Source organism: Ascidia mentula, chromosome 1, assembly GCF_947561715.1.
Source record: "Ascidia mentula chromosome 1, kaAscMent1.1, whole genome shotgun sequence".
NCBI classification, from domain to species: domain Eukaryota; kingdom Metazoa; phylum Chordata; class Ascidiacea; order Phlebobranchia; family Ascidiidae; genus Ascidia; species Ascidia mentula.
The window spans coordinates 1,440,818-1,455,217 of NC_138566.1; the positions used below are offsets into that span (position 1 = coordinate 1,440,818).

Here is a 14,400-nt window from a genome sequence, read left to right on the forward strand (position 1 = left end):
TATAGACGAACTTCGCAACGTTTTCTCGAGGAACGGTATTCCTGAAAAAATTGTTTCTGACAATGGTCCTCAATTCATTTCACAGGAGTTCCAGACGTTCCTGAAGATGAACGGTATTCGTCATATGAAGACTGCTCCATACTCACCAGCCACAAACGGCCAAGCGGAGAGATTTGTACAAACCGTAAAGAGAGGTTTACAGTCGATGTCAAACGAAACCGGGAGCATCAAAAGCAAACTGTCAAGATTTTTGCTGTCCTACCGCAATGCTCCTCATGCATTGTTAGGAGAGTCCCCTGCCAAGCTGTTCATCAAGCGCAATCTGAGAACCCGCCTGGATCTTGTTCAACCCGCGGGAGAGGGAAGGGTCGAGAAATGTGTAGAAAAGCACATCGACAAACACCACGGGCAACGGCCACGAACATTTGCAGTTGGTCAAAAAGTGGCAACCCTAGATTATCGCGCTCGTAGTAAGCGTTGGGCAGTTGGCGTCATTGAAAAAGTTCTCGGGCCACTGACCTATCTTGTACGTGTAAATTGTAAATTTATTTGGAAGCGTCACATTAATCAGTTAATTGACATGTCGGGAAATAACGTTCGTGATATTGCACAATGTAATTCGCCGTGTTTCGACGATTTTGTTTTTGATAACCGTTCCAACCTTTCGAACGACACTCATGCTCGTTATCCTACGAGAACTCGACATCCGCCAACCAGATATGGATGTGAGAATTAGGATTTGTTTGTAGGGAGGATTGTTATATATTGTGTTTGTGTTGCAATTACCACGTGTGCTCGTTGAAGCGTAACGACCGCTTTATAAGCGCTCTGTATGCCGGAGAGGTCATTACAATAAATTACTCGAGGAAAGCGTGTATGTGGCTGTACCTGAAGGCAAATACTTTACATCAAACACCTCTGGAAACTCGGTGACCAGCGGACAGTTTGTTACATTAAACTTAAAACAACTAAAAACTTCATGACTTCCAGATTTACAAAAGGCACGCAGCCACTCACGACCAAATAAAGTCGGACCATTTATTTCCACAACATAAAGGTTCAAGTATAAACGGGTAGATCGGTATTCCACCGTAACTCGCAGAAACCCCAGAGGAATGATTCTCTCATTTGAATAAGTTTTTAAAACAATGCTTGTTGGTTGTAGGGTGGAGCCTTTAAACAAATTTTTGTAATCAGCTTCGGACATAATAGACAGTGCAGACCCAGTATCTAGTTCCATTATAACAGGTTTTCCGTTAATTAGGGGTCGAAGCACTATATTATCATTTTCTGTAACACCAATGGAATTTAAACAACATTTTACTGGCACCTGTTGATCTTCGGAAGCAATGTAGTTTAAATTTCGCTTGCTTCGATTCCGACAAGTCGATGCAATATGACCAATTCTTCCACACTTGTAACACGTGGCACTTTTGAAAAAGCAATTGAATTCTTCATGACCAGAGCGACCACATCTGCCACACGCTCTTCGGTTTCTTAGATTTTCATTTCTACTAAACTTGTTAATGGACATGTCATTATTTCTCATTATTTTTGTATCAGCATCGGCTTTTTCCAAAGTGTTAGCTATTAGCACGGCTTGGGAAAAGTTCAAATTACTTTCAATTAACAATCGCCGCTGTGTGGTCTCCGAAAGTATACCACAAACAAATCTTTGAGTTAATGCATCGTCCAAAAAATCACCGTACTGACAATTTTCACTTAACTTTCTGATAACAGCAACATACTGATTTACAGATTCTCCAGGAATTTGATCACGCTTTCCAAATTTAAAACGTTCAGAAATTTTGAGGGTCGTAGGGCAAAAATGTTCTGTTAAAATTTTCACAATTTCCTTGTACGTTTTTGAGTAAGTTTTGGAGGGTGCAACCAAATCTTTCAAAAGACTGTATGTCTTAGCACCAACAAAATTCAAAAGCGCCGGTACCTTTTTGTCATTAGGAATGTCATTAATTTTGAAGAACTGTTCCATCCTTTCCACGTACGTTGGCCATGTTTCCGTTTCAGCACAAAATTCACCAACACTTCCCAAGTAAGACGATCCCATCCTCGTCGCCAGTGTAAAGTATTTGCCTTCAGGTACAGCCACATACACGCTTTCCTCGAGTAATTTATTGTAATGACCTCTCCGGCATACAGAGCGCTTATAAAGCGGTCGTTACGCTTCAACGAGCACACGTGGTAATTGCAACACAAACACAATATATAACAATATTCCGCTTTCCTTTAAAGTGTGAACTATTTATTTAACCAGATAATAAAAATCCGGCGTGTATTTATTATCCTGACTGGAATCTAATGATTGATTTATTAACTCTTACAATGGATTAATTACAACACACATACTTCTAGTAGTTGGAAGTTTTGTTTCATCGTCTCCAACCATTGCACGTTTACAACGTTTCAATTATTGCACGTGGGTGATGGTAACAACCAATGACCACTGGGGTCGACACAAATTCCACGCTAGACCTTTCGGAATACTTCCTGTACATGGACAATAGTACGACGGCTTAACTCTGTGGAAGGGTAGGATTGTGGTGACCCCCAACGAAGCCTGCCACAATGCTGTCTACCACTTCCCGCTGTCTTTCAGGGAGAGGGTACGTTCTGGCTAAGTAAGAGATCTGGGGGAGGAGTAATGTTTCAGTGAGGATGCTTTTCGAATCGTAGGTCAGAAAGGGGTCGCTTATAGAGACACGGGTGCGTAAAGAGAAAATGGCTTTGCGCCATGCCGCGGTGATTGAGCTGGGGTGTCCGTTTGGTATACTTAATGGGCTTATGGCCTTACTATTCCAAGTTATCTGATATTGGGTAAAGTTGTGAGGGGGATTGATGGTGGCGATCGCCTGGGTTTTGGTGGGATTTACTGTTAAACCAGATATACTAGAAAAATTTGTGACGAGGTCGGTGGCAAGTAAAAGGGAGTCGCGGCCGGTCACCGCTAGGGTGACATCGTCCGCGTAGGCGACCGCTTTGGGAACGTTGCGGCATGGTGCGGGAATAGACCTAATTGAGGGGTGGTTTTGAAGGGCAGCAAGAAGTTGGTCGACAGCAATCAGGAAGAGGGTCAGGCTAAGGGGGTCACCTTGCCTGACACCTCTGATCGGGAAACCCGTTGTGGCAAACCCGTTGAGGAGGGCTTGTGATGAGGATGAAGAATTGAGTAAAGATAAAAAATCAGTAAAAAGTTGGGGAAAGCGCTTTAGTTTTAATTGTAAGAGAAGCCAGTCAAAAGAAATGGAATCGAAAGCTTTTCGGCAGTCAAGAGAGATAAAAAAGGAGTCTGAATTACGATTTTTGAGGTCGCGAAGAAGGGTAGTTACGTGAGATGAGGTAAAACCAGGTTGGGAAACTGATTAGGGGAAATTAACTGTGAAATAAAAGGGGTAATATGTAAATTAAGTGTTTTCGTCAAAATTTTATAATCTAAATTAAGAAGGGATATGGGTCTATAATTTGATAACAAAGAAGGGTCAGATTTTTTAAAAATAAGAGTAATATGGCCTGATGTAAACTTAGGAGGGGTATAAGCGTTAAGAAAAGAAAAATTAAGAGCTGATGTGAGGTCGGCCCCGATCAGGTTCCAGAACAGTTTGTAAAACTCTGAACTGAGACTGTCGGAAAAAGAAAAACTGATTTTTTAATTTCTGAAACTGAAAAGGGGGAAGATAAATTTTCTAAATAAGAATCAGGAATAAACTTAGGAGGTTGTTTAAGAAAAATGTTCGAGGGGGTTGGTAACTCAAGATTTTGATTAGAATATAACAACTTCAAAAGATCATAAGTGTGTGAAAGCATTTCTTTGGGGGTAGATAAAGGAAGGCCGAAAGAATCTTGCAACTCAAAAATGGGTGGATTAAATTTTAAAGGAAGAAGTTTTGAATAAAGTGCTTTGTCGATAATGGGTTTAAAATTAGGATCAGAAGATAAGGATTTAAGTAAATTAGAACGTGAGGTTTCCAAATGAAAATCAACCAAGGACTTTTTGACAGAATAAAAGGAACTAAAATTTTCTTTCGAAGGGGAGAAAGTAAGAGTGGTTCGAATATTATTGAGGGATTGTTGAAGGGATGAAACATAATTCCGGGATTCTTTAACTTAACGTTTCGAATGGTAAATAATGAGGGACTTAATTTTAACTTTAAGACATAACCAAAAATCAAGAGGGTTGTTGAACATAGGAGCAAGTGAAGACCAAATAACATAATGACGATTTAAATCATAAACAAAAAAGGGGTCGTAAAAGGTTTTGACATTATTTTTCCATGGGCCTCTGCCCCTTGGTGGAGCAGAGACCAAATTAAGAGTAAGAATAACAAAATCATGATCGGAATAGGGGCATGTAATAAAAGAATGATTTTTAGGCGTTAAATTAGGAGTAACATAAATTCGATCCAAACGGGATTGAAAATTAAAAGAACGACGGGAAAATTGAACTAAATCGGGGTGCAGTATACGAAAAGAGTCTTTTAACTTAAAAAGGTTAGTTAATTGTGCTAGATTTGTGCTGGGGAGAGAGGGGGAAATTTATTTTGATAGGGGGAAATTTATCTAATGAAGGGTTTTCAACACAATTAAAATCTCCAGCCAAAATTATAGGGTGCGGTGATGTAACATAGGAATACAGTGAGTTAAAAAATAAATTATTACTAACCGGGTTTCCAGAGGGGGCGTAGATGTTGACAATATGGAGGGTGTGGGTGCGGGTTGAGATGTCGACCGCGATAATACGGCAGACAGAGTCAGAAATAGATTTTAGAATTTGGAGGTTCGGAGAATTGAGAAGAACTGCGACACCCCCTTTGGCGTAGCCTTCGTAGGGTGCCGAGTTTAAGAGGACAGGGCCGGAAGTCCATTCGGACTTCCAGAGGGATTCGGTTTGGGGTGAAGAGTAAGTCTCCTGTAGGAGATAGATGTCAAAAGCTAAAGAGGAAAGATGGCGGAACAAGGCCTGCCTTTTGGTGGCCAGGCACATGCCATTTACGTTTAAGTAATTTTACAAGAGATACAGACACAAATAAACAAGACACAACAATACATTCCAACAAGTCCATTATTATTATAAAAACATTCATTATTTTGCGTAGTTAAAATTAAGTTTAAATTGTGGTTTGGTTAAAATCAATTGATATTCGGACCCCACAGTTACATGTTATTTTTTCTTTTGGTTTTAAACGGTAAAATTCCTTACACATATATTGAACGCATAATGCGTCACAGCCCGGGCATCTTAATTTGGTCCCGTAATTCACAGCAGGGCTCCAAAAACCGCATTCACATTTTATATGTCGTTTCTCGCAGACGCAAGAAAAGTCACTGACCTCACTTGGGATCCTTGTTCTGCAGCACTTGGTATAATTGTTGCTTCTCCTCCTCCTCCTCTTTCTTGGTTGCGGCGTGCTTGTTTTAATTCCAGGTATAAGGAGCCCGATATTGGCTGCTGGCGAGAGGGAGTCGGATGGAACTCCAGGCGATGAGGTGGTGGTAGTTGTGATGGAGGTGGAGGTGGTGTCATTGTCGGAGTCGGTACTTTCGTCATCTTCTTCGTCGATCCTCTTGCGTTGGGGAAGTTGCTCTTCTAGATGATGGGGATCTTCTTGCTGTTGGGGATGATGGTCTTCAGGTTGCAGGTTCTCTGACTGGTGGTGTTGTTGTTGTTGCCGTTGTTCTTCGGGTTGTTGTTGCTCTTCAGAATGGGGGTGTTGCTGCTGTTGGTGGTTTTGTTGCTGCCGCTCTTTTTTCTTCAGGAGTTGTGAACATGTTTCCTTCTCATGCCCTGCCTCGTGGCAATAGTTGCAGTGAGCAGCCTGGGTTGCATAATAGAAGTTACGCTTTTTCGAGTCTAGCCATACCTCTCGTGGAATTGGGTGCTGTTTCAATACAGAGGCCTTCAATAGAAATGCTCTTTTCCCTTGTTCTTTTCTTCGATTGTCAAGCATCTGCCAGTTTTTGGTCACCGGTGCGAAGTTCTTGAGAAATGTAATGATTCTGCGTTGCGTCATCCATGGTGGCACGTAGGAGACAACAGCCCTTTCGATGTCTTCGGTGTATGCGTCTGCATACACCGCTTTCCTAGTGTTGTTTAGGGAGGCAGCAAATTCCTTTGCACAAGTAGAGTTATTGGTATAGAAGGTTACCTTTCCTTGTGGGTACTGGATGAATCCTTTCAGCCAATCCATGGGAAACTTCATGGCGTCCAACAGCTTATAGATTTCGCTTCTCTTTAGTCCAGGGTTGAATCTGGTTTTAACCTCACCCGTCCGGTCGATGGTATAAGGGGGACCGCCGCCGGCACCGCCTACCGTTTGTTGTACTGCCGCAGGTGGTGCCGACGACGTCGATGCTACAGCCGCATAGCTGCGGGGTTGAGTATTTTGGGCCTCGGTCATGGCAAAATTCTCTAGCCCTAACAAGGGCCGCCAATCGACAAGGGGTCTTCTGAAGTCTCTTCAGTTGCCCTTTACTGAAGAAATCTTCAGGAAATATCTGTTTATTCGTTTCCTGACAATTCTTCTCTTTTCTTTCTTCGAGACACGGTCTCGTCGGTACTTCTTTAGTAAACGAATGATTTTTCCCACTTGTTTATTCAATTGGTGTCGTCAAGATTGTAACGGAAGGTTTTCTGGAAATAAATACAAGCGATAAACATACAAAATTCATAATCAACAAAATAAGCCACACTTAACGACAGTAAGGCCTGAGTAAGCAACATAAAACGTGCGCTTTCAAACGTGCGCTATTTATTTGGCGTAGACAAATTAAGCCACGCGTGTAATCAAGCTTACAAGCGGCAGGTATTTGGCTGCGTTCAAGACGCGAAACTTTGGCGATTACATAGACCAAGGCCAAATATTTTTTAAAAACCGATCACACAATGAAATAGTTCTCGTTCAATGCTTAAATAATTAAAAGCATCGGCTTGTTTGAAAATTTATGTGTTACTCAATGTTTAATGGTCAAAACAAATTTTGAATTAATTTAACTGAAAAAAAATTAAATATTACTTGCTGATCACTCAAGCGTGGTATTGGGTGGTTTCCCTCCGGTGTGACATTAGTTTCGTTCTCGGAAATGCTGCAAAAAATAAAATGAAGTTGCAACCAAACATTTAGGGTTTTACACTAGACCCGGTATTTCATTCACTGTCAGTTTAACTTTTTGTCTTCATCATGAAGCGAACACAAGAAGAAATAAACTTGCATCACCAGAAAGTGATGGATTTTTTAAACAAGTAAGTTTAATTTATGGAGATTTACTGAAGTTAAACTATTGATGTTTTAGTGACAGAAAAGAAACAAAACGATTTTGCAACAGAACACTTTGTTCCCAAGGAGAAAACTATTCAATACATGATGCTGTTGTTTGTTCGATGTCAGATTATTTTAATGCTTTACTTGGTGTTGAGGTAAGTGTGTTTGTTTTGTAGAAATAATATGAAACCTGAGTGTTTGTCATATAGTTGTCCCTTGTCTGTTAATACATTGTTGCAATCAAGCAAAAAATGTCATTTAGACAACAACAACAACTCTTTACTTTTTAAAATTAATTTAGTTTGGTGACAAAACTCATATGTGGTATAATATCTCAACAATTGAGCAACATACCATAATATATTATATCTGTCTTTTATGAACATAAGTGTCCAGAGTTGTTCACCCCCTTTAGTTGACACCAGGCCTCCATACCACATGGCTTGATACCGACATCCAGCTCATGTTTTGACACAATTGGCTCAGTTGAAACAGCTTAGTCTAGTGTTTGCATATCTGATAGACATTGGTTTGAGTTGTTACAATATTAAGGTTTAAATTTTTAAGATGTTAAGGTGGTTTTTGTTATTACTCGACAATTACATTGGCTGAACTTTTGTAACTATGCTAGAATGCAACTTACTAGATTGATTTATTTTTGCTATAGCCCTTGTGATGTTTTCATTTGAACAGGACTGATGTATGTTATTATATGTAAATTACATACCATATTCCTAGCACCAGAAAGGTTGTGAATTTTGTCAGTTCTTTAGACCGGATTTTGTGTGTTTGTTGTGATTGGTTAACTTTGTTTTCTTATAGATGCGCGAGAAATACTCAGATTTCATCAAGGTTGACAATATTCCACCAAAAAGACTGGAAAGTGTATTGGATTATATTTACACTGGTGATATTGAAGTAACAGAGCAAAATGTGTTGGAAGTGTTGGAAGATGCTGATTATACACAGATGCAAGGTATGCAAGTTTTAATCTTTACTAATGTTAATGTGTTAATAGTGATTATTTCAATATATATGTTCTACATGTGTATTTATTTATTTGCAAACCATGACAATTTTGCATATTTTAGGTTAAAATTTTTGTGTTTGACTATTGTCACGTTGTTGACACCAGGGACAAAACAAATTATTTGTAATCAATGGAGAAGTGAGCATAGATATCACTTCTGAATTAGGTGTGGCTGAATTTTGTTTTGTTCACACTTTCAGAGTTGAAGTCATTTTGTTGTCGAGTCATCCTTAAAATGACTTCAACCGACAACTGTTTGAAGCTAAGAGCTTATGCTACTCGATACAATCTTGCTGATGTGGAAAAGAAAACAAACCAAATGATTGTTGATAACATTGCAACAGTTGTACAACATCATGATTTCTTGCAACTTGATGTTGGTGATATGTCTGCAATCATCAAACAGAGAAACAAAGGGGTAATTATGATTAATTTGTATATTTTGTTTGTGTTGCAGAGCAGGGTTGTCAAACTTTCTATTGCATATGGTGATTAAGCAATAAATTATTAGGCCTCTTATGTAAACGATATAAGTTGGGTAAGCACATGATCAGTTCTTGAGATGTCATTTCTTTTTTAGTCTCACAAAGTAAAAAGTTGATTCCAGTTATAATTGCAGTCCTAATGTAAAATGGATTTCACATAGGTTGTAACTTTTACAAGGATTAGTGGATTTTGCTGCATACCTACATCCAATATTGTTTTCTAAGTATATTTACTTTTTTTCAGTAAAATTAAAAAAAAAAGAATTATTATTTTTATGTTTAAAGAAGCATTATTGGTGATTTAAACTCCTTGATGTTTCACCTTTCATTTCATGTTCTTGGTGTAAGCTTATTATTTGATGTAGTCACCTGTGACATTAAACTCCGTATCATTTGTTTAAACTGTTACTTGTTATTACATATTATTTGTTGAATGTAGATGGAAGAAGCTGTTTTTACTGGAATGGTTCGATGGGTTAATTTCAATCCTTCCCATCGAGAGGATTTGTTTGTAAATCTTTTCTCACAACTTGATCTTTCATCTATTTCCACTCAGTTTCTTACAACTACAGTTAGAAATGAAGTAAATTATAAAGTTTATTATTTTTAGCCTTCTGTTAGTGGCTTTTAATATTACTGTGTTTTTTTCAGCCGCTCACGAGAAATAGCTTTGAATGCTGCCGTGCAGTTTTGGATGCTTTGTCAATGAAATTTAAAAACCCAGGAACAAGTGGAAAAGCAACAACTGTCCAAAAGGGTGCAAGATTTATTTATGTAATGTTACATTCAAAAAAGATGTTACATCCACCATATTTACACCACCCACATATCTTATGACTTCAAGCTCCAAATAAATTTCCCACTTCACATAAACTCGAAGCAAATAATATTGCAAATATGTGGTCAGAATTCTGGGACAGTCAACTACCAACAAGTTAGGACTACAATTCTGTGCATGTGATCAAACAAAAGTACTAAAATAATACCACACTGACTAGTACAGAGAAATGTGCTTCACCATAACTTACAAAATGTATTAGTTTTGTAGCTGTACTTAAAAACTTAACTGAATGATGTTTAACACAAATACCAACTCCAATGAAATAGGTTGATTTACAAAGCAACAGTTTCACCTGAATAAAGATATGTTTCCATTGTTATCACCATAATTATTTACCTTACACAAATAATAACCGTTACAAGCAATGTTTATGTTGCAGATTTGTCGGGATTTCTTCTCATTGGTGGAGGTAATTCAAAACGAGATTGTGTAAAATGGAATGTTACCACAAAACAACATGAACATTACCCAGTTAGTACATTGCTTGCTGTTAAATGGTTTTGCTTATTTAACGTACTTTCCCATAAAAATACATGTTTTTTGTGTGCAAGTAAATGCAAATTTAAACTTAAGTTATCAAGACTGCAAAAGTCCAGTAACATTTCGGATTTAATGCAAGATTTGGCCACTGATATTCTTTTTCGAATTTTATTGCACAAGAAAAAAATAACGCAACATGCCCTGGTTTAGTAAAATGACTTAACAAAATATGTTTCAAAGTAAATCATGTTTTCTGTTATTCGAGTTACTTGTTTTAAGATAGAGACTTTCTGTTATTTAGTGAAACATTTTGATCACTTTGCCTTAATGTATAGTTTCATTGTCATCAAATTTTGTTAAGAAAATGATCACAGACAGAGTGAACTCCACTTCAGCCAAATTTGGTGTAAGTGTTTATGTAATGGGTGGAGAAGGTCCAACACAAAGTTGTGAGATGTTGAATTTGGGGGAAAGTAAAAACTGGGTAAAAATTGCTGATTTATCGGAAGGTCGACGTTGTGCTGCATCTGGTGTTGTTGGAGGTTGGTGTGGTTATTTCTGAAATTGTTGATCACTAAACCAGGGGCGGTTCCTGGAATAAAGCATTGGGGAAGCCCCCCTCACAAATTGTCTTAGCAATAAAAATTAACGCGGGGCAGACAAAATGTTTTGTTAATATTTATTTTTGTTTATCACTAGTGTGTTTTTGTGTGGTTTATGACTATCTTCTCATCTCTCAACCAACTCATTCTTGTTGCTCTCCATAACTTTTGTTAGTAATACCCCAGAGAAAATTTTTGAATTCTGCCATGACTGCATTTGCGAATTTTTTTGTACTTTTGACAGTATTACTGACACTTTGCTGACAAGTTACCAATTCTTAAACAGAAAGTTGTTCAACTATGTTTTTGGAAACTAATAGTAAATATTTAGATGTTGATCAACAATTATAACTTTTATAGACAATCTTGTTTTCACTAATTACAAACAAATTTAGATGACTTGTATCTCACGGGTGGTCTTGGAAACCAACGAACATTTTCATCAACTTTGTGTTATTCTGTACAAGAAGACAGATTTAGAAATGGTTTCGACATGTTACAACCAAGATATGGGCATGGAATGTGTTCAATTAACAGTAAAAATGCATCTAAATTCATTTTTGTATAGGATTAATCTCATTACTGGACCCGGTACCAATAGTTGGCATGCATCTGCAACAACAACATAATTAACCGTAAACCATAAATTAAAGTAATCAGTAAATCCACTCTATTTACCCCAACAATATTCACTTTTGGACATAAAAATGTTGTGAAACGCCGACCTAAAACTTACCAGAAATACATGAAATATTCCATCTTTATTTTGTAGTTCTTTATTGCATGAATATTAACCATAATATTGATTAATTTCAATTAAAACCTCGATTGAAAGCTGATCGCTTATTTGTACGTCAAGAAACGCAAAGCTTACCTCATTGCTTGTTACGTAACATTACAACATAATCGTAATATGACGTCACAATAAGTATTCACACAAACGATTTCCAAATTTCTTCAGATGTTTTGTTTTCTGTGGGCGGAAATGATGGCAGGCAACTCTTACTTTCATGTGAATTCCACGATGTTCGTGTTGGAACCTCCACAGGAATCGCTTCTCTCAATCAAGCAAGATGTGATTTAGCATGTGAAGAAATTAAAGGGAAGATCTATGCAATTGGTTAGTGATGAAAAGTTAAGTAATAAAATTAACAGTAAGTGGTTTTTATGTAAATTTTGTAAAATACAAATTCATATTCGTCACCAGTACTGTATCACGTGATAAATATAATGGAGTTTCCTGAAAAGAATCCTAAACATAAAAACTGGTAGATATAACTATAAAGTATTAACCTAAAAACAATAAAAAGTTTTACTTTAAATCTGACAGGAGGTTTGAATGGTGGTGGCCTGCGAACAGTTGAAGAATATGAACCTAGAGTCAACAAATGGAAATATGTTTTTCCTCTCCCAAATACTCGTTGGCGTCACTCTGCTTGTGTTATTGATGGGAGGATTTATGTTGTGGGTGGATGGTAAGAATTACTATTATGACGTCACTATAGTCCACTGTTTCCCGTTTTATGTGAAAATGTAAATGTTGAGTAACTGGGACAAGTGGGATATACGATGTTATACTTGATTAACAACATTCATAAAACGTTTGTTAAATTTAAACTTGAAACACTTTGTATTATACAAGGTTGTATGCGTGGTTTGGTTTAGTGATGTAGGGGTCTGCGGGTGTACGTTGGTTTGTTTTTGTTAACTTATAAAATTTACTTTTAGTGAGAAATGTTGTAGAAAAACTTACCTGTGTTTGTTGTGTGCCTGATTCATGAAACTGTATCATGTTTGTTTTATAGGAACTGGGGTGAAGTACTCACATCAGTTGAAGTTTACGATCCAACCTCAGATGTTTGGACACATGCTTTTGATCTTGACAAACCAGTTTGTAATGCGACTGTTGTTGCTGTTTAATATGTTTCTATATTTGGGAGTAGATGATATTTAACTGAGATTGATCACCGGCAAAGATGCTCAAATAAAAGTTTTCATGTAAAATATCGTTTTATGCAACTTCAACCAGTTTTATTAAAATCATGTATTTGTGTTTGCAAACCGCTGTATTTTGTGATAATAGCAGATATCCACAAAATAGCAATTATTCCTTTTGTGGATTTCCAACGTGATTCTGCTACGAATTTATAATTCCAATTCTACAATAGGTGAAGATGTACATTATGTTCAATGCATGTGTGCCTTAAGCATCTTGTTTTCCCTTGTGAATATCAAGTGCTAATCCGCGCTATATGAAGTCCAAAGCAGTCTGTTGCAATCTTCACATGGGCGCCTGACTCGCCAACCCTTTTGGTTTTGTCGGTGCCCAAACTATTTTATGTTTCATGTTCATATACGTTGTAACTTGTGAAAATAAAATAGATTTGATTTTGTCAATAATTTGTCTTCGTGGAAGGGAAGTGCGGGACCTCTACCATGCAGGTCTGATTTTGTCAAAATTTGTTATTAAAAACCCCCTCCCCCGGAAAATGAGATAAAAACAGCCAGTACTTCAGGATCAATAAACAAGCATGTATAAAGCAAAATTTACGTTTAGCGAATGCATAAATTATCGATGAACATTAGTACGAAACACCAAAAGCGACAATTTACTTATAGGCGAAGAAAAACGTGAGGAATTAACGGCAAACCTGGATGTGGTGAGAGCTTTTTCTGTGGTCATCAGCCCTTGATCGTGTGAAAAATGACTATTTTTCATACAACTTTACAAAAAATCGTAAATAATATCTTTTGCGTGACTTTGTAAACTAACTTAGAGAATTAGGAGAACAAATTTGGTTACATTGCCTTCTGATTCACATGCTGCGATTTCATATATTTACAAGGCAATAAAATTACATTCTTTGACAATTTCTGCTTTGCCTAAACGGAATTAGTTACCGCTTCACTAAACGGGTTTTATTGCAGAACTCCCATCTATAAACACCAGCAACGCATTTTCAGCCAATCTTTACATTAAATTGCATGTGAAGCGGATAAATAAAACATTTTAATAATTAAACTAAGAGATGGTTATAACTTAAAAGAAAATTTTTTGGTAAAACAAGTAGATTGATACGGCTACTGGCTTTTGAGATACAGCTGATCAATGTCGCGTTCTTGCCGCTGCGATCGAAATCGTGCGAAAGCGAGAATATTGTTGTGTGACGTCATAGAAGGCGCTTCAGTCGTGCGAGTGCTGGCAGCAAGCCTTATGCATAGGAATGGAAAACATTGTAAACCTGGTTTAGTATAGTTTTGCATTAAAAAGAGCGCAACAAGTGAACAAGTGCAACAAACGGATTTTGATGTTAATTTGAGCTACAGATAGATGGCCGCTATTTCGACCTATGAAGTCTTATGTAGTTGCATAATAATAAAACAGTTACTGGGACAGGGTGTTCCTGTGGTTAAATCTTTTGTGATTGCTAACGTGATGCATGAACTTTTGAAAACACTACAGAAACAATAAACCGTCAATTAAGCAAAAGATAGAAGTAATTGTATTTTGAGGCTGGCAATTCCGCTGAGAAAAACCGACCAAATTAGCTGATCATGCCGCACAATTATTCTGTATAGCACCACTTTTTGCTTGGCAGTTGCGTCACCTACGAATTCGTGTCATAAATGATTAGATTAATTCGCCACAATCAACCACTATAACGCCCGTTAGATGCTCCCCGGTTCG

The 14,400-nt window shown here is 37.5% G+C and overlaps 2 protein-coding genes across 2 annotated transcripts; one reads left to right on the forward strand and one right to left on the reverse strand.

The window, feature by feature from the left end:
• Window positions 1–847: 847 nt before the first annotated feature.
• On the reverse strand, window positions 848–2,068 carry LOC145917308 (uncharacterized). The gene has a single exon (XM_083002938.1). The coding sequence runs from the start codon at window positions 2,066–2,068 to the stop codon at window positions 848–850; it is 1,221 nt and encodes a 406-aa protein (XP_082859064.1).
• Window positions 2,069–9,233: 7,165 nt separating this feature from the next.
• LOC145910689 (kelch-like protein 35) lies at window positions 9,234–13,076 on the forward strand. Its single transcript, XM_082997885.1, has 8 exons — window positions 9,234–9,372; window positions 9,441–9,546; window positions 10,010–10,101; window positions 10,472–10,652; window positions 11,108–11,248; window positions 11,674–11,832; window positions 12,043–12,187; window positions 12,518–13,076. Exons 1-8 carry the CDS (start codon window positions 9,253–9,255, stop codon window positions 12,630–12,632), a joined length of 1,059 nt encoding a protein of 352 aa, XP_082854011.1. The 5' UTR covers window positions 9,234–9,252; the 3' UTR covers window positions 12,633–13,076.
• The last annotated feature ends 1,324 nt before the right edge of the window (window positions 13,077–14,400 follow it).

Excerpts from the sequence above, each read along its gene's own strand:
- LOC145917308 (XM_083002938.1), bottom strand. The coding sequence starts at position 2,068 with ATGGGATCGTCTTACTTGGGAAGTGTTGGTGAATTTTGTGCTGAAACG.
- LOC145910689 (XM_082997885.1), top strand. The coding sequence starts at position 9,253 with ATGGTTCGATGGGTTAATTTCAATCCTTCCCATCGAGAGGATTTGTTT. Across the intron at positions 11,249-11,673 it reads TGGAATGTGTTCAATTAACA|ATGTTTTGTTTTCTGTGGGC; the intron begins GTAAAAATGCAT and ends AAATTTCTTCAG. Across the intron at positions 11,833-12,042 it reads AGGGAAGATCTATGCAATTG|GAGGTTTGAATGGTGGTGGC; the intron begins GTTAGTGATGAA and ends TAAATCTGACAG.